The sequence below is a fragment of the Pinus tabuliformis genome, chromosome 2_2 (assembly GCF_031772625.1).
Source record: "Pinus tabuliformis cultivar Carrire ecotype Pingquan chromosome 2_2, CPIR1, whole genome shotgun sequence".
Classification (NCBI taxonomy): domain Eukaryota; kingdom Viridiplantae; phylum Streptophyta; class Pinopsida; order Pinales; family Pinaceae; genus Pinus; species Pinus tabuliformis.
In genome coordinates this window covers 161,591,787-161,615,425 of record NC_142300.1, presented here as the reverse complement: position 1 = coordinate 161,615,425, position 23,639 = coordinate 161,591,787, and the positions used below count along the sequence as shown (strand labels likewise).

Here is a 23,639-nt window from a genome sequence, read left to right as displayed (position 1 = left end):
AACAATAAGACGAGGACACAAGATATAATTAAAAACAATTCTAAGTCCAAATAATTAAATTAATTAAAATCATGAAAGTTAGGATTTAATCCTACCTTTCTAGATTGAATTTGTTTCTCATGGTTAGGAGTCAATTTAGGCTTAGTTGGTTGAGAGATTTTCTCCAACTAGTCAGGCTTCTAGATTAGTGTGTTGTTGAGATATTTTCTCAACCAAGTTTGTTCAAAATAGATGCACTATCTTGAGACAACTTCCTCATGTATTTATATGTATCATAAACATTATTTTAATAATGAGAGGAAAACCCACAATAATTATTATCTTCTTATAGAACTTCAATTGATGAATTCCAAGACCTATGGCCCTTGACCAAGACCCCTCCAAGACCAAGTCAAACTTCTTCTTGATGTGCTTCCTTCCTTTCTGCAAAGTCAAACTCAGTCAAATTTCCTTATAGCAACTTCAACTTATTTTGGACCAGCAACCTGACTGCAACTTTGGCCTCTCTTCCTGCAATTTTCAGCCTACCTTACTACAATTCTCATCCTGCTTGAATGATGCAGGAGCATTTGGCTCAGAAAAATCATTGTATTTTAATAGGCATAGGGGAGTCTGTGTTTTAAGGAAGTTGGTTTCCTAAGTGTTGAATTAATGTAATTACTTAGGTTTTGAGTGATTTTAATGAAAATATGAATTAATTAAGTATTGTGAGGATATTTGTAAATGTTCTTGAATGTAGGAGAACATGAGTGATGATGAGTAATTAATATGGATTGAGATATTGTAATCTTAGAAAGTAGTTCATGATTTATGGAGGATCCTTAGGACTAGTTGAAATTTGAGATCCTTAAGGGATAAAGAAGATATTTTAGGAACTAATGGAGGACTTAGAGGATTCTTAGGGTTTAGTTGAGAAGATTGAGGATCTGAACCAAAATTGGTAAACAAAATATTTTTGTATAAATGTAAACCTCGAAGGCTTAAAAGAGAGAGTTTGTCGAGTTAGTCTAGTTAGTCAAGTTAGTCAAGTAAAGTTAGTTAGTGAGAGAGTTAGATAGATAGGAAGGTTGGATTATGAGCCTACGGGCATTGAAATGAATAAGGGCCATTGATATAGACCGTGTTAAGGCGGATCGGGCCAAAGATAGATTGTAAACAGGTTTTTATTTGTATCTGTACATTTGTTAATGAATGAGGAAATTGAATTCATTGTGACTGTGTGTCATTCATTTTATGTGCTGAGTGATCCATAATTGGGAATTTATGGTTCTGTGTGATAAACCATGATGAATGAATTCAAGTTGAATTTCTGAAATTTTCTTGAGTGACAAAAGACTTATCGTCTGGGTAGAATCCATGTGATTCCAGTCAGATTTAATAGATGTATGTATAGGTCAAGTAATTACGAAATCTGAAGGAAGGGAAATAATGCAGAGTGTATTATGTATTTCAGTGTGAAGTGGTGTTAAAAAAATAGAGGTATAAGTTGCAGGCGGAGTAATCAAAGAAGTCTCGACGCGTTGTTCTTAAGCGAAGAAATGAGTTGGCAGAATTGAACTTGATAACAAGATGTTCTGGAATGGTGAGCTGGGGATGAAATCAAGTTATTAGTAAGTGCGGGGATAGAAGTGGACGAATGTTTTGATCATGGTCAAAGCGTCGTATTAAACCCTGGTCATTGATTGTGTTTTCAATCGTTGGCATCACAGTCAGCTGCGGGGATTAACCATTATTTAACGAGTGTGTTAGTTGAAGGGCCGCAGACCGTTGAATCATTGTTGTTCTGACCATTGGATTAATATCACATCGTATCATTCATGAGTGAATGAACCCTGGGCTGAAGAAATTGCGACATGTGATATAAGATAATCGGGCAATTAAATGTCATGCAAGCAGTCCATGTGATATCACTGCTGGGTGTTGGATCAAGTGTGTCTTGATCAAACGGTGGAGAATTATTCTAACAAGATTTGTGTGGAAAGTCAATGTGAGAAGTCACCGTGGGAGAAATTGTTGTTCAATCAGGAATTCTTCAATTGTTGTTCAATCGGGCATTGTTCAATTGTTGTTCAATTGCAAGTGATGTTCAATCGGTGATGTCCAATTGTTTTTCAATCCTGCGTCATCTTGCGTCATTCTTAGGTGAGCCTCAGGAAATGTGCCAAAGCCGTGGAAAAAGTGGAATGGTAAAATTAAAAGTAATTTATGTATATTTCTATAATAAAGTATATTAAGGGCAATTAACCATGGTATGATTAGTGTTGAAACCAGAGTAAGAGGGTATGGTTAATATGCGCGGGTTTAAGAATTAATCAGAGTTTATGAGGATTGAGTAAAGTTTTTGTTGGAGTGATTAGTTAAGGTTTAGAACATTGATTAGTTTTTGAAACATTTATGAATGAGAATTTATTAAGGGGTCTTAAACCTTAACTAGTGAAGGTTTGACTAGGCAAGATAAATGAAATTCCTGGGAATAAATGAGATTGTGCATTTTATATGCAAACTGTGGGTATTGTCGGCTTAGGCTGGCATCATTTTGGTATCAGAGCAGGAAAAATATTTTTTGGGAGAAAATCAGAGTGGGCTTGTCTTTTGAAGATAATTAAGAACTTATGGAATTATTTTATTTCATAATTAACTTTGTGGACAGAGAACAGATTTTGAAGAGTTTTCTTTGAAAAGGACAAAATGAGAAGAATTTTCAGGAAGCTAGAGTGGCGTGGCAGAGGTGAAGAGAAGAATCAGATCTGAATCGATTGAGGTAAAAAGAAATTGATTTTCTTATTTGATTTTGAAATTGGTGATTAATAAATTGATTTTTGAAAGAGATAGAAGAAAATCTACTTTGGGAGAAAGTAGATCAGATTATTGGAAGGACAAATTGAAAAATTGTTTATAAAGGGAGAGTGGAAAAACTGAAACAGCAAGATGTATTCAGAAAATTTGGACAATGAGGTATGGTCTTTATGATTTTAGTTGATTAATGATGAATTATTGATTGAAAAATGCTATGAATATGTTTGATACTTGTGGCGAAGAACAAGCAGAGTTTTTGATGATGATGGCAACAAACATATCCAACTAGAGGTTGGAAGAAAGGAGAAAGGCGATTGAGTGCAGCAATCAGAGGAGTAGTGAGACTCTAAAAGGTTCGAGAGAGTGGACCAAGAGAGAGAATACCTAGGAAGAGATCAAGCTTAGAGAGGAAGCTTGATAGGGTATTGAGTAGCAAGAGAATAATGCTATAAGAAAAGGCTATGTTGCAGATCACCAATCGGGCACGGATGAGCTCATGAAGGAAGATGGCCATGGAAGGTCATAGAAGAGGTTCTAGAAAATTCCATATAGGTAAGATAAGTAATGAGGAGCGAGAGAGAAATCTTGCGGTGATGAGAGTATAGTTGGAGATACTACAGGGATGGATACAAGAGAAAGAGAATGAAGACCGAAGACATGGATGGAGAATGAAGAAACATGTCAAATGGAACCCATTGCAAGAGAAATGGAATGCCAAGCTGATAAACGAGTTCAGAGAAATTGAACAAATACATATTGCTTTGTTGGAAAATGAGAGACTTAAAGGAATTGAGTCACAGCAAAGAGGATTCGCTGAAACCCAAGAAATCCATTGTGAAAGATAGGAGACAGAGAAGATCGAAAGAGTTGAGCTACAACAAAAGGAAAATGTTGGAGAAGGTGTTGAAGTTTTGGTATGTGAACCAGAACATGGACCATTAGTTTTTGAAAGTGATGAAGAGACAGAGGAGTTGAATCATATGAATGATTAAGAGCAGCTAGAAGACTTGATGTCTGAAACATCAACCGAGACCAAAAGGTCTTGTATTTTTAAAACCAATGATTTGTGTATGGTTGCAAGTACAACACAAGGTGATGAGAAAACTTTAGAGTTTGTTAAGGAGGAGCAAAGTTTGAAATTTGTTTAGATTAATACTGAGATAACAAGATCTCAGAAATGAAAGGGGACAAGAAGTTCTCATGGAAATCTACAGCAGAATATTGGAGCTGGTAATAGTGAAGATTAGAATAGTAGATATGAGTTAAGACATGAAGATAAAGAAAAGGCATTTGTCGTGCCTAATGAGTTTGGAATACTTAAGCATGATGATTTAGATTTAACAGAAGAAAGATCATTTGATGATGGGACAACAACAAGTGAAGGTACTAAAATCGTGTAAAGTTTTCAAATTCTACTCCAATTAAAGTTATTGAATTATATAGAAAATTAGATCTTCAAAGAAGAAAGCTGGAAAAGCAGAGGATAAATGTTCAGGATAAATTGTTGATGAAGGATGACAAAGAAATTGTCATGAATGACAATCAGGAAGAAAAATTTGACAGGTACAGCAAACAAAGTGGAAAATTATCTTGGAAGATAATATGGTAGCAGCTGAAAAGGTGCAAGACAATAGTGAACAAGAGAGTAAGGATTTAAGGACGACAGCAAGAATGAGAGTTCAAAAATCAAGAGTTGAAGTTAATCAACAGACAAAGGATATACTGGACAAAGAGATTGAGTTGATAAGAAGGCTAATGATGAAAGTGTCTCAAAAGAAGACAACCGCAAGAAAAAAAAGAAGCAACAACAAGAGGAAGACAACAGAAGAATGTGAGAGCATAGCAAGTGGAGCATTGCAGCATAAGGTATGGAGACCTGGAGAAAAACAACAAACAACAGCAACAACCAAGGACAAATTACAGAACAAAGTATGGGATCCAGGAGGACAAAGATTATAAGCACATGATCTGGAGATCATGATCATTTTCTACTTTGGGAGTCTGATGCAGGAGCATTTGGCTCCGAAGAATCATTGTATTTTAATAGACATAGGGGGGTCTTGTGTTTTAAGGAATTTGGTTTCCTAAGCGTTGAATTAATGTAATTACTTAGGTTTTGAGTGATTTTAATGAAAATAGGAATTAATTAAGTATTGTGATTATATTTGTAAATGTTCCCAAATGTAGGAGAACATGAGTGACGATGAGTAATTAGCATGGATTGAGATATTGTAATCTTAGAAAGTAGTTCATGATTTATGGAGGATCCTTAGGACTAGTTGAAAGTTGAGATCCTTAAGGGATAAAGAAGATATTTTAGGAACTAATTGAGGACTTAGAGGATTCTTAGCGTTTGGTTGAGAAGATTGAGGATCTGAACCAAAATTGGTAAACATAATCCTTTTGTATAAATGTAAACCTTGAAGGCTTAAAAGAGAGAGTTAATACAGTTAGTCTAGTTAGTCAAGTTAGTAAAGTAGAGTTAGTTAGTGAGAGAGTTAGATAGATAGGAAGGTTGGATTGTGAGCCTACGGGCATCGAAATGAGTAAGGGCCATTGATACAGAGCGTGTAAAGGCGGATCAGGGCAAAGCTAGATTGTAAATAGGGTTTTATTTGTATCTGTACATTTGTTAATGAATGAGGAAATTGAATTCATTGTGACTATGTGTGTCATTCCTTTTATGTGCTGAGTGATCCATAATTGGGAATTTATGGTTCTGTCTGATAAACCATGATGAATGAATTCAAGTTGAATTTTTGAAAGTCTTTCTGAGTGACAAAATACTTATCGTCTGGGTAGAATCCGTGTGATTCCAGTCAGATTTAATATATGTATGTGCAGGTCAAGTAGTTACAAAATCTGAAGGAAGGGAAATAATACAGAGTGTATTTTGTATTCCAGTTCGAAGTGGTGTTAAAGAAACATAAGTTGTAGGCAGAGTAATCAAAGAAGTCTTGACGCATTGTTCCTAAGCGGAGAAATGAGTTCGCAGAATTGAACTTGATAACAAGACATTCTGGAATGGTGCGCTGGCTATGAAATCAAGTTATCAGTAAGTGCAGGGATAGGAGCGGACGAATGTTTTGATCATGGTTAAAGCACCGTATTAAACCTTGGTCGTCGATCATGTTTTCAACCGTTGACGTCACAGTGAACTGCAGGGGTTAACCATTATTTAACGAGTGTGTTAGTTGAAGGGCCGCAGACCATTGGATCATTGTTGTGCTGACCGTTGGATTAATATCGCATCGCATCATTCATGAGTGAATGAACCCTGGACGGAAGAAATTGCGACATGCGATGTAAGATGATCGGGCAATTAAATGTCATGCAAGTAATCGATGTGATATCACTGCTAGGTGTCGGATCAAGTGTGTCTTGATCAAACGGTGGAGAATTAATCTCACAAGATTTGTGTGGAAAGTCACCGTGGGAGCAATCACTGTTCAATCGGGCACCGTTCAATTGCAAGTGTTGTTCAACTGTTGTTCAATTGTTATTCAATTGCAAGTGTTGTTCAATCGGTGTTGTTCAATTGTTGTTCAATCCTACGTCATCTTGCGTCATTTTTAGGTGAGCCTCGGGAAATGTGCCAAAGTCGTGGAAAAAGTGGAAAGGTAAAGCTAAAAGCAATTTATGTATATTTCTATAATAAAGCGGATTAAGGGCAATTAACCATGGTATGATTAGTTTTGAGACCATAGTAAGAGGGTATGGTTAATATGCACGGGTTTAAGAATTAATCAGATTTTATGAGGATTGAGTAAAGTTTCTGTTGGAGTGATTAATTAGGGTTTAGAACATTGATTAGTTTTTGAAACATTTATGAATGAGAATTTATTAAGGGGTCTTAAACCTTAACTAGTGAAGGTTTGACTAGGCAGGATAAATGAAATTCCTGGGAATAAACGAGATTATGCATTTTATATGCAAACTGTGGGTATTGTCGGCTTAGGCTGGCATCACTGAAATTCTCTACAGTTTCACACATGTGGACAATTTGGAGTAGATTTGAGAGCCTTCTCTTCTTTGCCTGGATAGGATCTTCCTCCTTGGGGACTTGGCTTGCAAATGGAGTCTTCTTGTCACAAAAACTCACCTTCTTCTGCAACTCGGCCTTGTTGCAATAAATCTGATGCCCTATATCTCGCATGTGTGAGGATATTTAGCCCAAAATAGATCAGAAATATTCCGATTTTCTTCTTCCTTTAGATATACTTCTCTTCGCTCCTCTCTTGATCTTTTTCTTACTCTTGATCAAACTACTTGTGTGTCTTGGATGTGTTTTTCAAATGAGGTTGAATGCTCCTATATATAGGCTTCTTGTCACACCTTGCAGGCCAACTTATCATTGTCCCTAGGCCGACTTGTTCTTTGCACAATGACGAGGTCTTGAAGGGTTTTTTTTACTCCATATTTGACTCAAATAAATTTTCTTTACAATATGTAATATGCCCAAAAGGGTCTTCCATACATGACAATGACTCAATTGACTTGTAGACTCAATAACAAGCCCTAGAAGCACTCAATAGATGCTTACCTATAAAATAAATTTCCCTTGAGCATGAACAAATGCCTCATGAATAATAATAAATTTATTTTCCTTTTACATTAAATACATGAAATCATGATTGCATTTGTGTCATTATGAAGACCGAGCCTAGTTACGTATTTAAACAATACCAAAGTCTACTTAATCTTGCTTGATAAACTTTAAAATAAAATGTTATTGGATTAAAGAAATCTAATCAATATATTATGTTCCATAATTTGTTATAGAGAGCTTTGTATTACACAAGGGTTGTTATCATTAAATCTACTAAGACAACCAATGCTTAGCATCAATTACTCAAAGAAAATAATTTAAGTACAAGACTAAAATTCCCATTTTAAATTCACTTCCTAAGTGTAACAAAGCATCTATTGTCATTCTTAATCTTTAACTAAAATTAAAACTAAATTGTGATAAATCATGAAGCAAATATTGAGGGTGGCCTCTAAACACTCCTCCAAATCGCATTATCTCTAAGCAGCATGGAAATATTTTATAGAGATGAGAAAAACCATGTATCCTTGGTCCCTTATTTTGTGCAGCCTTCCTCTTAGCCCACTTAGAGTATCTTAGATTTTCCCAACCCAAATGCCCTTTCTATCATAGATTTTGAACATCTCAACTTATGATTTGGTTTTATCCCTAAGCTAAGTGAGCATGAGAATGGGCCTCAAACTTGCATTCTCAACTCTTCCATGTGTTAATGAAATGGAAGTTTGTGGTCCTCGATAATGAGCTACCATGTCAAATGAAATTTCTGCAACAATCACAAATGTGAAAATAGACATTTTATTTCTTCCATGAAAGAAAGAATGAATGTACTTTCAAAAATGTGTTTTTCCAATAAGTTAATCTAGTATGATGAAGCCCTAATTTGTGTCAACCTTCACTTGCAAATCCAAGCACACACCAAGAAGGTAGACCTAAAGTTAGTGTCTCTCAGGGGGCTTTTGGAGAATGGGTAAGAGTCGAGCTCCCCTAGAGGTCCATTCACCCATAGTTCAATGCACTCACATATATTTGGTAGCAAGTCACACCACATAAAATCCCTTGGCCTGGGAGTTCAAGAGCATTAGAACCAACATGAGAGCATCACAATTGGACATCCCCTCCTATCTTCATGGAGAAGCACCCCAAGCAATGTAATGATGATGAATAGGCCCATATTCCATTTATTAATGACAAAAAGCGAGTGCGCCCCAAACACAGAACGAAGTGTGCCCCATTGGTATGGTCCATTCGCTATCATATTTAATTTTTTCCTCTTTGTTGTCTGGCCTTTGGCCATACCAATGTTTTTATTTTGGACTTATAAAGCTTCTCGCTTGGACTATATATTCTTTTTCAAGACATGTTTCCGGCGATAATCACATCAAAATTCATTTGTCGACGCAGACGATGAACCACAGTAGATGGTTCGAAACACATTGACAAATGAATTTTGATGTGATTGTCGCCAAAAACATGTCTAAAAAACTTGATATAGATTAGAGATGCCTAAATTCAATTATATATTTTTTATTAACTTTTTACGTATCTTCTAGTTGCTAAGTTTTATTCTTAATGAATACTTTAACAAAACCTCTCTTTTTTTAAAACCCTCTCTTTTTTTAATGTAAAATTCATATATATATATATACAATTTAAAGGAAACATTTTATTAAAAAATATCATCAAAAACACATTCTGCTTAAAGCGTAGCTGAAAAAAAAAAAATACAAAATCCTTTCTACTTTGATAGAGTGCTACAACAACCAACAAAAATAATTTATTAATTCTCAAAACGCACACCATAATTTATTAATAATTCTCAAAACACACACCATAGATCAATGGACACCAAAAGCAAGGGACTTTCATTATAAATGACTCCAACCATGGAGCTCCACATACCATGAGCAATATTGCCTATTGCGTGTACCGCTCTTAATTGTGTCCTTGTTTTAATCTCGCTGAAGTTGTTAATGTGTGAATGCCTCCATATGAGGTACATTGAAAGTTCAACTAGTTTGATTGTTGAGAGCTAAGGACCAACAATTATTCTGTGAATATCATATCGAATGTGGGAGCCCTGTCAATTGGCACTAAGTTTCTACAATAGACTTGATTCACTCAATGTGATGGCATGTTGCCGAATCAGATCATCTTGATAGGAAGCAATCTTCCATCGAAGGCCAGATTTCCCAACCTGTCATCTACTCTGTCCATCCAATCTTCCATTCTAACAATCTTGAACCTTCACCTCCAAATATGATCACCGGAGGAATTTAGTGGGATCACTAGTCATATTGCATGTTTCTAACAATCTTGAACCTTCACCTCCAAATATGATCACCGGAGGAATTTAGTGGGATCACTAGTCATATTGCATGTTTCTATGGAAGCACTCATGTAACCCAAGTCTAAGCATAAATTCATAGTGTTAATGTGATGAAGAGTGAACAAATCATGGATAAGTTTAATGATTGAGGATGACTTTAAATGCCAATATTTCACATGATGAGTATGACACCAATCCCGGAAGTGATTCTTAAAAGGCCCCGGGAAACTAAGCCACTTAATGTGCACAATGTTGACATCTTCTAGCTTAGATGCCAATGTCTGAGGGGTACCTATTCCAACAAATTAGCTCAGTACAAGCACACAGCCTCAACCTGTGTATAACAATGTGCCATTCACATGGGCTGAAACACGCTGAGAATGAAATCCTGGTGAACAAGCTAAAGTCATCCCTAGTTTTTGTTGCATTCCCTCTTGATTGTATACTACATAACGGTATTCATGCTTTTCTTTTTGAAGCTGTAGTCAGAAAGGATACATGTCTCAGCAATGCAGTGGAGCCTAAGAACAGTACAGGCAATGCACTTCAAGGAGTCATTATCTTTATTGGGGCCTACATTTAGGGTAGCACAGCTACCAGAAAGTTCCAAAAAAGAAAAGAATTTACAAGGGCCTAGGTGCTCCTGCTCCAATCAGAAATGATATGTCAGTATCATAGTAAGCCCCTTTCTGACATGCCGGAGTGTCAAGATTCGTAGTAGTAATAGTGGGTACCACTATTATATCGTGCCTAAGATTAACAGTTATTAGGAAAGGTCCTGATTAATGAGGTCTTGTTACATTTTCTTTATATTGCATGTGTGTATGAGAGAGAAGGCAATGGAAGCATATTGTAATTAGAACTAATTATAACAATAAAACTTCTAATATTGAATATCCTCATTATTCTTAACGAAGACCACATACTGTAACATGTTTACAGATAAAAACCACGATGAAGAATGACAAATTTAAGGAAAGAAACGAACTTAACGGCGGATTTTTACTATCATCTAGAGCATCATCCAAATTAAAGTTTTATTTGCTTATATTTTACCTGAATAAATTACTGTGACTCAATCTGTATAGAAACTGTGACAATATGCATGGAGAATTTACAGCAAGAGTATTTCAATAGCCTACAGAAACATCATTCAAAATATACAAGTTAGTACAACATTTGATGATTGATCACACAAAAAATATATTATATGTGCTCTGTAAATCTTGCACAATGCTCTGTCAATTGGGTCTGACCCAAGTGGTTAAGAGGAGCTGTCCTCTCTACCAAGGTTCAATTTCAGCAAGTGATATGTTAATATCTTAAATGATTATATTGTTAAAAAACCCTTAAGCTTCTGAAAAATCTGGTTTACCTTAGGTGCCATCCTCAGAATAAAGGAAAATCCCTGGTAGGTTTCACAGAAGTGAATTAACAGAAAATAAAGGTCCTACACAATGATCTCAAATACAAGACTTAGTTGGGCTCAATATATTCAGAAAGCTCCCAAGGCATGAAAATGCATTTGGCATCAATTTAATGCACTGATCAATCCGGTTTTATCTTCCCTTAAATGAATCAAAGATGCGCTACGAAATATTATTGGGCTTCAATAACCCACTTTAATTAGTAAATCTACACTATTGGATAGGTTTTACACTTATTTCATATTCAGAAGATGCTTCACGAAATAAAATGTGAAAGCTGGGATTAAGTTAAGAACAAAGGCATGTCTTAGAATCGTGGATGGCTAATTGACGTAATTAATACATATGCATTTCTGTAGAGAAGTTTCTAATGGAATGGTCCTTTCTATCAGTTTGGAAATTTTTTTTAGATATACAATAGGTTCCTCTTTTATGAAATGTGAAATGCACATCCAAAAAATATGAGGTTAGAAAATTTATTCGAATCAATTTTCCATCCTCACTGTCATGCATAGATAAATAAGTTTCTATACAGGAAACATTTACATGAACCTTTTCAAAGAAATATCTTCCCTTTGTTTGGTTTGTAATCATCACCATAACAACTTTCAAAGACTAACTTTCCTCCAGCATATCTACAGATTCTGAATCTACAAGTTCACTCTAAAACAAGTGAAAAGATTCAAAAACCAAGAAGAAACAGCCCGTCAATGTAACTTAGCGGGGGCTCAATACGCATGTTGTTATTTGCTGTTGAAAAACAATGAAATTTATATAAATACTAGAAATCACCTATTCTGTTAATGCTAAACCTTACATATCCTCCTGTACAGATGTAGGTTGCTAAGTCCGCAATCTCTCCTCAGCAGCTGCCATATAAACAAATCAATATTTTGTATCACTAAGTTTGCTTTCTTCTTGAATCATATCCATCAAAATAAACATGGTTTTATCTGTGCGAGAACAATCTCACAAGTATAAGCAGATAGCCAGCCTGGCAGTTTGGGCCCTGGATACATAGACAACTTTCTTCTCCTTTTACAGTTTTACCATTGTAATAGGCTTGGGCTACTTCCTTAGAGTTTAGGTTCCACTATTTTGTAATTGTATGTGATAATTGCGTACAATTGGTAGAGGAACACAAAGAACAAAGGAAATGGCTTGAAAACATTGTTCCAGTAAGGCAGTTTTACCTGATATGAGATGACATTTTCCCTGCTTCCTCTCTTGCAAATCAAGAAATACTCCAACTTAAGGTGCAGTGGGTTGATATCTTTGGAAACAAGTGAAGTTGGGCATTATCACCTCATAGACGGATTTCTTAATGCAACAATGCAATAGCTACTTACTGAAATTCTGGCCACTATAAATGTTATAATCTGTTTATAATTAATAATTGCACAAGATTTTACAGCTGTCCATCCCTAGCTGGGATTTTCTTGGGTGGAAGGTTTCACCCTCTCTCGAGACACTCGTTTCCAAGGTTCAAGCACAGAGTCCCGGAATTTGAGCGGAAGGGTTTGATTTCTTCCACGCTTAGATCGGACCAGTGGAGCAGTATCTTCATAATCAGCATACCAATTGAAAATGTTGCTTTCGACTTCAACATTCTTGGGTTTACCAGAGATTGTTTCAGACTCTTCCAAAGAATTCTCCTCCTGCTGTGAAGAAGACCCAGACAAAGAGGGCCTCTCCTCTGTTCCTTTGTCTCTATCTACTGCATGGATCTTTTTTACTTCGCAAGGAGAAGTTTGTTTCTGTTTGTGACCTCTTTTCTTCTTAGAGTCGGAACTTCTAGCTTTCTCTTCTGCCTCAAAGAAACCACCGGTAGTAAGACTAATAGCATCCACAAGCAAGTCCAAGTTCCCATAACACTCTCGTCTGCTATTATGAACTTTCTCGCATTTGTTCGAATACTCTTTCCAAGACACACTCTGTTCCACACAACCTTCAATGGCAGTCTTGCTGCATATGGGTGTATGGACATAACCTTCTTCATTTCTATCGACTTCGTGTGATCCACTATCTTGTCTAACATCTCTTCTTGAGTCTGTATCACCTGGGTACATAATTCCAGTTTCATCATTCGAAAGGGAACATGCTGCTTCCTCCTTTCCATCACATTCAGCCAAATTGACCTTGGGGTCATCAACAACATTCTGCACAGAATTTCCTATTTCTGAAACCTCCCTAGCGCTAGCAGCAAAATTCGCATCATTCTTGGGATCATATTCGCCTTCGGAGCTCCGCTGGAATACCGAAAGGTTCTCTGATTCCACAGACGAATTATTACCCAGATGGTACTGTCTCCCAATCGAAGAATTATTAGCATGACCTTTTCCAACTTCAGAATCCCACCAATGGTTGCCTAAATCCCTCTCGAATGCCTCTTCTCCCAGAATGTTCCAGTACAAATTACTATGAGAAGCTACAGAGACCCCTTGCAATCTAGGTTGCTCTGGAGTCAGTGGCAGGCCCAACCTGAGAGCAAGCCCATCACCAGGACCCGAGTTCAAGTTAAAACATTGCTCTCTGATTTTCTGATTTTCTTCCTCTTCCTTGGACCTTATGAACGTGAAAAAACTTGGCATTGGCTCAACCTCCTGCTGCCCGTATTTTCTGGGAAATTCCTGCACAATCTGGTTCTTCCTAACACTCCACTCAAAACCACCATTTTTTGGTGCGGATTTTTGTATAACCAGACCCTGGCCCTGGCCCTGACCCCCTGCTCTGTCATTCGTACAGCCAACCAAATTATGAAACCCATTTGAGGTCTTTGTTGTTTCAGTGTGATTCGATCTAGTAATGATTAACATTATTTTCCTAAGGCACTGTTGTGTGGTAGACAGTCCCCTGGCTGAAGAAGCAACACTATGAAACGAGTTACTTACCTGATCAGAGCATCGATCCTCTTCTTCCGACCTCCTCGTCTCATGCTCCTTCTTCAACATATATTGTTGCTGATTGTGCCTGCTGGCCAAAACCTGATCTTGCCCCAAACCCATCTGAGACTTAAACTATAACATTCATAATCAATACCAATACCCCAGGTAGAGTTCCCGCAGAATTGAATTCTTCCTTTTTATAGCAGAATCGTGGCTCCTTTTGTCCAGATTGAAAGCCCAGAAAGCTTCATGAGAATGCTCATGACGCTAAAGAGAATCTCACCACCCCCAAACGAACAATCAATCGAATATTTATAGGTTAATCAATCGATTATAAATACATTTATGTTAATCTGCCCAGGAGGAGCAACAGCAAAAGCTTGCCAATCACAACTCTTTCAAAGAGATAAAGACAAGACTTAGGAAACGGCAGAGGATTCTCCCCTTAATTTCCTCTTCTCGCCCACTCGAGCGCTCGCTCCTCCTTTCCCTGGCCTGTGCCTCTGCAGCTTTTTGATAAAAATTTATGTACCCATGTCTTCAATGAATGAGCATTAATTCTCTTTACTAGTTATATATATATATATCTCTCCATGTCACGTAGGAGAGGGTTTCGTCGGATTGGCTACCCAACAAAAATGATGAGGCTCCAGGTTCCAGTATAAGACCAACATCATCATCAATACCTTTGGCCAACTTTAGATTCCCACCCCTACATTTGTAGGGGTAGGGGAAGCTGGCTTCTTACTGTTAGCATATTTGTGTGGAAGGAATATCATAACAAGTCTCTCCAAAATGGATGGGGTGGAAAACTTGTACGACGAGTAAAACTTTAATTATATGAATAATAATGTTTTTTAAATAGTTATGATTTTTTAATATTTTTCCATTAAATTTTCATGAGTGATGCAACTTTGACCACATTTATTTACCAATAAAGTACGTAAATAACTACGACTAGCGGTTTGACGAATCAATATCTTTATTCATTTTTGTTTCTTTAATTTTTAATATACATTTATAATTATATTGATGTGGTTCTTATAAAAATCAAATTCGTAATATATATATGTAGATGTGGTCCTTATAAAAATAAAAAATTTAATATATATTTAAAGATTATATATTGAGATGGTCTTCATAATAATGATGTTTATAATAATAATGGTTTAGTTTACTACTTAGTTAATTATCTTTTTAATAAATTTAACCTAATAAATGAATTAGTGGTAAGATTAATTTAAGGAGTTGTCTATAATGCGACTTTTTGAGATTCCGGTGACGGAATCCGGCGGAAGAAATTGAGATGAAATCATGATTTGTTGCAGTTAAAATGGTTTTTTAACTGCATATTCGGATTCAGCACCCTGAAAAACCCCTGGGACGATTTCATTGTGCAGAAATTAGCTATCAAACTTGGAGCATTATAAATTCACACCTGAAAAACCCCTGGGACGATTTCATTGTGCAGAAATTAGCTATCAAACTTGGATTCCAATAAATTACTGCCGGATTTTCACCGGAAAAAATCGCCAGAAAGGCTTTCAAAAAGTCGCGTTAAAGACTACTCCTTAATTTAATATAATAGAATAATTAGAGGATGAGTATGTATGAAATATGTTGGGGAATGTATAAAAATATTAAACAATAATAATAAATAGTAAGATATAATTTATTTATTTATTTTTATTTTGGTATTTTGGAATAGTTTTTATTTTAAATTATTTTATTGTTTTATGTGTTATTTTATATGGATAATGAGATTTTATGTATGATAATATATAATTTTAAATATATTATACTTTTTATATTAATAAAGGTGTTTATAAGGTTTTTTTTAATAATGTTGTTTAGTAATCTTCGGCAAAATCACATAATCAATCTTTTGTCGACGCGTTTCGAACCAACCAGTGTGGTTCATCGTCAGGACAAGTTGAAGAACTGATCTGGCTAAGCTTGATTAAATAGAGTGTGCAGAGACCCCAACGGTTATATTGCAACGGCTAATTTTGACCTGATGATCATAGTCAAACTAATAATTTTATTATTAACAGAAACATACTATTATTAGTTAATTGAATATAATAAATATAATGTTTAAATATAATGGTCATTATATTTATTAAAAACCTATATTTATTATTATTCCTAAATTAATTAATTACAAATAAATAGTATTAAATAGTATTAAACTAGATATAATGGTTATTAATAAATTATGGTAAATTAATAATGGTAAAGGTTTATAAGGTTTATGGTTTATAAGGTTTTTTTTTTTTTTTTACTGTTGTGCTTATTGTCAGTTGCAATATAGTTTGAAGATAATAGGCTGAGGTATTGGGTAATGGAAGTCTTAATGTGCCACCTTATCGGTCTATCAATTAATACAAGTCTTAGGGATGATGATTGGCACCACATTGCATGCAATGGCTTTGAAGTCATGCACGTCTTCGACGTTTCCATATTTCTCAAGAGGAGGGGGAGTCTATCTTTACGCTCTTCAACATATATTTTACTTAGCTCTAGTCACCCTTCTTTCCTTGTTGTTTTCTTTGGTTGTCATGAATTTTGGCTACCATTCCTCTCTCTTCTTGCCTTCGTCTGGTCGCCTTTCTCTAGTTTTCCTCTCACCCTCAATGAAATAGTCAACAAGTACAGGGCACCTTCAAATGGTAGTGGATTCAATTTTTTTCTTGCATGAAGGTCTCAATCTATTCTTTGAGCTACATTTTATTCATCCCTTGGCCTTAGGGCTTCTCAATCTAGTCTGCCTCTTCCTTCCTAAGCCTACAATGACATGTCAATGCACTCGTAGTCATCGAGCTGGTGGAGGACGTGGGAATATTGGCAATTTGTGAGCTCAGTTCTGTGTTGAGGTTTTTGTGTGTCATTTCCAAGATCATACTACACCTAAGATACACTCAGAAATTCATGTTATTGAGGGCAAAGTTCATTATTAAAGATAGGACATTTTGGACGATAAGGTTATGAATGGCATCGTTGTCTGGATTTTGGACACTAGGAACACCAAGAACAAACATAATCATTATTTGTGAATGGTGGACTTATATTGGCATGTCAAAACACTTTTCGGTAGAGTATTGGTTGACGAGAAGGATGTTTAGGGCAACATCTTTCATAGGTTGGATGAATTGAAGTTGTTGTTGATGGATGTAAAGGGTCATCTCACTCACCTCCATGTCCAGCACTGGCATCGCATTCTAAGAATGAGAACCATCCCATTGGAATAGACATTTCCTTATCCTCACAACTCATAAGTCTTTCTTATTTGTTGTTTTATTTTCTCTAGTTTATATTATTGTTACTTTTACCATTGGTTTTCCTGCTTATGGGACATCCATACTCTCTACTAGTTTCTAGTTGTTTATTCCATGCATATGGTTTAAGCAATGGTAGTGTACTTTATCTTACTCTTGTTGGTTTTTTGTTATAGGGATAACTCATTTTTCATTAATGCTTGATAAGCAGTTATTTTGTTTGTCTTTAGTCTAATTTTTAGAATGGTGAGCCAAAGACAAATAAAATCTCATGACATTTATAATTTTATGATATATCAATGAAAATATTAACTTAAAAAAATAATAATAAAGAAGATATTTGCATAGTAAGTGGTCATTTGACTAATATAATGATTGCCAGATTAACATACATATTTAATCCACTTTCCTTTCACTTTTATAAAATAAATTCATATAATAAAATAATAAATACGATAATAAACATTTAAATAGGTGTAGTTTACTTTAAAGACGAAATGATTTTTATTTTTTCAGAGCATTTTGCTGATTAATTTTAATAAAAATCTGGCAAAGATTTTTAAAAACTTGCCTTGAAGTTGTTTAATTTGTATAATTTGAGTGTCGCAAAATTTTTTCAAAGTGTCGAATCAATTTATACATTCAAAATATATTTTAAATAACAAAAAATTGTAATCTTGCTTGAGATTATATCATAAAATTTGGTGAAAAAATCATTTTTTTAAAATGAAACTAAACCATTTAAATATAACACTTTACATATTTTCTATAATTTTTTGTAATCATACAAAATAAATAAATAAATTTTAAACACTTTACATATTTTCTATAATTTTTTGTAATCTTACAAAATAAATAAATAAATTTTAAATGGATGAAAACTTATTTCTCCTCACATCTCTTTATCATCTCAGTATCAAAATCCAATTATATTGATCAAAATTAATAAAGCTATCACTCATCAAAAAATGTTATCCCGAGAAATCCCATATAAATGGAAAAGACTCCCTGCCGTGAGCATCAAGCTTCCGCCCATGTATTATTCGACCGCAACTTAACCCACAAACTGTTGTTCATGGATGGCACCATAATTTTTTTATATATATATATTTTTTTTAACCACATGGTGAATCGGTAACTATCAAGTTTAATGCACGGGAAACCCAGGATCAAACCTCATTGCTGCCACTATAACACCAAGAGCATAACCAACCACCTGCAAGTCGGGTATGCTAAGATCCTATGATTTTAGCAAGAGCAGACCCAGCGGTCAGGGGGAGTCCGCCCCTCTAGCCGCCACCACAGCAGGTCACTGTACTCCATGAGATTTGAACTTTGGTCTCCCGAGCTTCGCCCATTTGACTTACCGTTAAACCACACATCACTGCACTAATTTTTTTATATTAACTATGTTGTGTTTGTTAGACTGTGGGACAACATCTATGTAAACAATTCCGACAGTTACCACGCCTATTGAAGGTGAAATGTGAGTAGTTTTTTTACCCTATACTGGCCATCGACCATTGTAGAAAGCGCCCTCCTTATATTTCTTTATTTATTTGTCTAAGAGTTAGTTACATGTGACATCACACTGCTTGTAAATTGTTTTTATAGAAATAAGTCAATAGAAATTTAATTTGTAATTTTTCCCAAATTTATTAAATGAGGTTAGTTTATTATAATTTTACGGTTCTGGTTAGTTGTGATTTTAAAATTAAATAATTATTATTATTAAGGTAAATTTATTTTAATTTTACTTTATCGATTTTTTTGGGAAAGAACAAATTTTTTAAGTTGTAAATGTTGATAAATGAATTAAGATGTATTTATGTTTCAAACAATATATTAATATTAATAAAATGTTTTTATGGTAAGAAATTTTTATTTTATTTTGTTTGTTTTTTATAATATATAGAATTATTTTTGTTATTAATATTTTTTTAAATGTTTTTAAGAGGGATCCAATTTTTCAAGATGGAAACCTTGGTAGATGAGTTAAGATGTAGGCATGTTTTAAACAATATTCTAATTAAACGTTTTGAGTATAAACAAATTTTAATTTTGACATGTTTTTAATAATATATAAAATTATTTTTGTTATTAATATTCTTTTACATGCAATGTCTTTCTCCCTTCTCTCTTTTTACATATATATTAATTATTAATAGTTTTTAAAATGTTAAATGTCAATTTCATATAAAACATTCAAAGAATTATAAATCCCCATCATACTTTAAATTAAAAAGAACTTATTAATGGGATAAAAAAACATCTCCACATATATACACTCTCTACATGCACATTGAAACATTTGATTTATAATTCACATTAAACTTTTTTTGTTATTAACATTTTTAAAACACTATATATGAAATCCATATTAATTAATGGAATAAATTACATATCCCTAATATATATATATATATATATATATATATATATGAAACATACCTCGGTAACCACACATGTAAAAGCAGGGAGTTAGAATTTTTATACAAATTACCACAAGTAATTATCCAATTCACAACTCCACATTCCTTGTTAACCATTAGATATAATGTTCATTAGTACATAAGGTGAATTGCAATAGAGAACAGTAAGTTTCATAACCATTGACAACCACTACTGTAGTGTAATAACATAAACTGTCTCATGAACCTTGCATCCATTTCATGATTTCCTTAACCATATTAATTAATCATTTACATGGACATTATGATTATCACATCAAATAAAGAATCATCATCATCAAGGATTCAACATCATCAAACTAACACAATAAGCAATCACATCATTGAACACCGATATACCCTGGAAACCCCGTAGGGTGAAAACCAGCAAATGTTTAATCTTATTATTAAACGCTCGTGAGGGTTTTCACCCCTCACTCAATGGCTTATAAGGGATTCCATCCCTTAACCATTGTTATAAAATTATTACAATGAATTATCATTAAGTTGTCACATAACTAGCTAAAAGCTAATACATTTTCCATGAAACCCTTTACTTACATACCGCCACATGCAACATTCCTTGTGGCATGATTGTTCTAGCAATGTACGATCCCACAACTCGTACTCATCTGCATGGACCATTAATCATTTTCCTGCCACAACGTTAAATATAATCTATGTCTTGCGCAAGTAATCCAACTTTGCTTACCCATGTTATCATTATCAACATTGACATCATGATTACATTTATAAATAATCATATTAACTAGCATTTCCCTTCGCATAAGCACATATTCTTAAAGGACAAAACACTAAGGCATTCCTTTGAAGGGACTAACTAAAACATCAATTATAATCTTCTTACATGAAAATTTACATAAACTTTATCAAAAGATCTAGTCCTTTAGCTATTGCTTTTGATGCATGCAAATATATAAAGCAATCTCACACAACCTGTAGTCTTTTTCCGCATGAAAACATATATCCTTTCTAATGAAATCTAATACAAATCTCGTGTGCATACACATCTCATTCAACAAGAAACTAAGACAATAGTTATCTTAGCATAAAAATAATCACATATCATTTTCCTAAAGAAATATGGCTCAATATTTCTTCTATCCATACAAAGAACATATCTCTATAACACTATGACTATTCTTTGTGCATCCAATAGCTTATCATAATAGCCCTTCTTTAATGTATGCAGCACATATTCCCTTTTCTAGAATTCTATCAATATTTCATGTAAACAATTACATAATTCTTTCTTAAAGGAAGTCATTATAACCTCATTTCTCTATCTTCCTATATGTAGGTTTCTCATGCTTCCCTTTCAAGAAATTATTATAGATATCCATCTTTATGCATAAAAATCAAGATACAAAAACAAGGTTAACTTACCCTTTTATGCACTAAAATCAAGAAATCGACACAACTCATCTAACAAGACAATCTCTTCAAGAAATCATTATTTTCAAGAAAGTTAACATAATCACTTTCTCTACGTACACACAAAATCATATTTCCAATGTCACAAAGGCTACCCTTTGTGTATGCAACATGTGTTTTTCCTAACACAATTACTTTCACTTCATTGCACATAATCTTTTCATGATACAAGTACAGATTCTGGTTCTTGCAAGAACACTATTCATAAGTGTCTTTTAAGGAAAGAATCTCTATTTTTGTTTTCAAGAGATCTCTCATAAAAGCCATCATTTTCTTACATGAAATATGCAAACTTTTTCCAAAGAAACTACATTTATGTGCATATAAAACATACGTTTTCATCAAGAAAGTTAGTAATGACTATCTATGTGCCTAGAAGCACATCATTAGCTATTTCTATCATGCATGCAATGCATAATTATTTCACAAGAAACTTCGAAATTAGCTACTATCACAAAGAATTTAAGCATATATCCACTTTCAAGAAAATGACAAGTGACTTGGCATTTAACACACAAGATTCACATGTAATCATTCTAAGAGAAAAACTACATATTTTCTTTATAATAAAAAACTACATACTCTCTTAGCTTTTTGGTCCACACATTTTTCACATTCTTCTTTGCATACTACTATGCATATATTATCTATATTTGGTAAGAAATCTTTCAAAAAGATACCCAAATAAAACATACTTATATTTTCCTTTCAAGAAAGTGAGCAAGATACTTATCTTATTCATGGCAGCCTCCTTGCCTCCATCACCGTTGCTCTGGAAGCCAAACCCGCCAGAGACACTGAAATCAATTTGGAGAAGCCAAGAGAAGAACCCAACAAGGGTTTGAGTAGCAGCAGCATTTGAACATAAAGCGGATTCTGTTGACTCTATTCTGCCGAGCAGAGGATCACCGGATCTGTAGTGGCTTTGCGAGTTCATGCCCATTGTGGAAAAGCATTCCCAACCAACTTTACATCTGCGTCCACGTTCAAGTGCTCAGGAAAGATTGATCTTCGGAATGAGTTTTATTGTGAACTCTTTTTCGAGAACTTGGTCAAGATCGTCAGTCCTCCTCCGTCTTTATTGTCCAGATATCTGACGACTACAACAGGGCAGACGCAGTGATGTACACAGTAATCGCTGACGCTGCCAAGGCGGCCCTTGTAGGTCTACCTGGAGGCCCCAAAACCCCGACTTCCCATGATAACAGCGCTGAGGCTGAGCCTCTCTTTCATATCGTGGTCTTTCACGATGTGGATCTTGAAGGGTATGTGAGCATCGACTAGAGGCTGGGCAAGGTCGGAGGCCTTAGTCAATGTGAAGGCATCAAAATGGTCCTCAAGCTTCTGTTAGGACTCCTCGTCGTTGTTGTCCTCGACGGATAAATTGATAGAACCCCAATCGGCCCCGTACAGAACGTTGGTCAGCCTAACATGGAGAAGGATCACGTTATCGCCCGGGCGGAGGTAATTAACCACGACCCTTTTCACTGCAAAGGCACTCTCGTCGCTCAGATTCACTGCTATAGCGATCTTTCGATGAGCGCCCTGCTGATGATGTTGTTGTTGTTGCAAGGAAGAAGATAAAAGCATTGTGAAAGGATAATTTCAGCTTTTCCAAAAAAACAGAATCGACAGCCATGCGTTTTCCTTTTACCAAGATCTCCTTTCTTGATTTCCCCCCAATCAGTTTTACAAATATCAAGAATCAGTTTTATAACTGATTCGTAATTTTAAAATTACTTTTACACAGAGTTATTTACAATAGGGATATTACAATCAATATATATATATATATATATATATATATATATATTTGTATTTTTCTCCTCATAAAATTGATATCAAATTATTATATTTATATTTATATTGATAGTAAAATATATTTTTGTTTTAAATACTACATGCATCCCTATGAAATGTAAGATGAATTACACATCATGTTTTTACATGCCATTTGTCAACTCCATATTAAGTAGTAAAGAAAATACATATGGCCTTCATACTCAAAAGTAACTTAATTTGTTTTTTACTTCCAATTACTTTATATCTCTATATACAGTTAGATGTAAAAGTAGTACAAAGAATGTCTTACCAATGTACCCATTTAACTTATTAACCATGTATAAAAAGGTTATGTGTTAACTTTAACTTGAGAAAAAAAAGAATTACAAATGTTATTGTAAAATGGACCATTTTGCTAAATAAATTTTACTTATATATTAACTTCACCATCTAATTAGAATATGAATTTATTAGAATTGAGATAATCTCAAATCCCTACGAAATTGGTAGGCATGGATCCATTTGGCATGAATCTAATTTAATTTGAGAAAAAAGAAAGAAGAAATTACACATCTTATTGTAAAATAGACCATTTTGCTAAATAAAATTTGCTTATGTATTAATTTTGCCATCTAATTAGAATATGAACTTATTAGAATTGAAATAATCTCAAATCCCTAGGAAATTGCTA

General features: G+C 34.5%; 1 protein-coding gene and 1 pseudogene across 1 annotated transcript; both read right to left on the bottom strand.

Annotated features, from left to right (window-relative positions):
- Nucleotides 1–11,622: 11,622 nt before the first annotated feature.
- Nucleotides 11,623–14,588, bottom strand: LOC149191927 (uncharacterized). Its single transcript, XM_089404426.1, has 2 exons — nt 12,292–14,588; nt 11,623–11,967 (listed from the first exon to the last, which is right to left on the bottom strand). The coding sequence occupies exon 1, from the start codon at nt 14,101–14,103 to the stop codon at nt 12,523–12,525; it is 1,581 nt and encodes a 526-aa protein (XP_089260552.1). The 5' UTR covers nt 14,104–14,588; the 3' UTR covers nt 11,623–11,967; nt 12,292–12,522.
- A 7,572-nt stretch (nt 14,589–22,160) lies between these two features.
- On the bottom strand, nt 22,161–22,756 carry LOC149191926 (universal stress protein PHOS32 pseudogene; annotated as a pseudogene).
- Between the last annotated feature and the right edge of the window lie 883 nt (nt 22,757–23,639).

Bases quoted from the DNA above. Each gene is read 5' to 3' on its own strand.
- LOC149191927 (XM_089404426.1), bottom strand. From the start codon at position 14,103: ATGGGTTTGGGGCAAGATCAGGTTTTGGCCAGCAGGCACAATCAGCAA.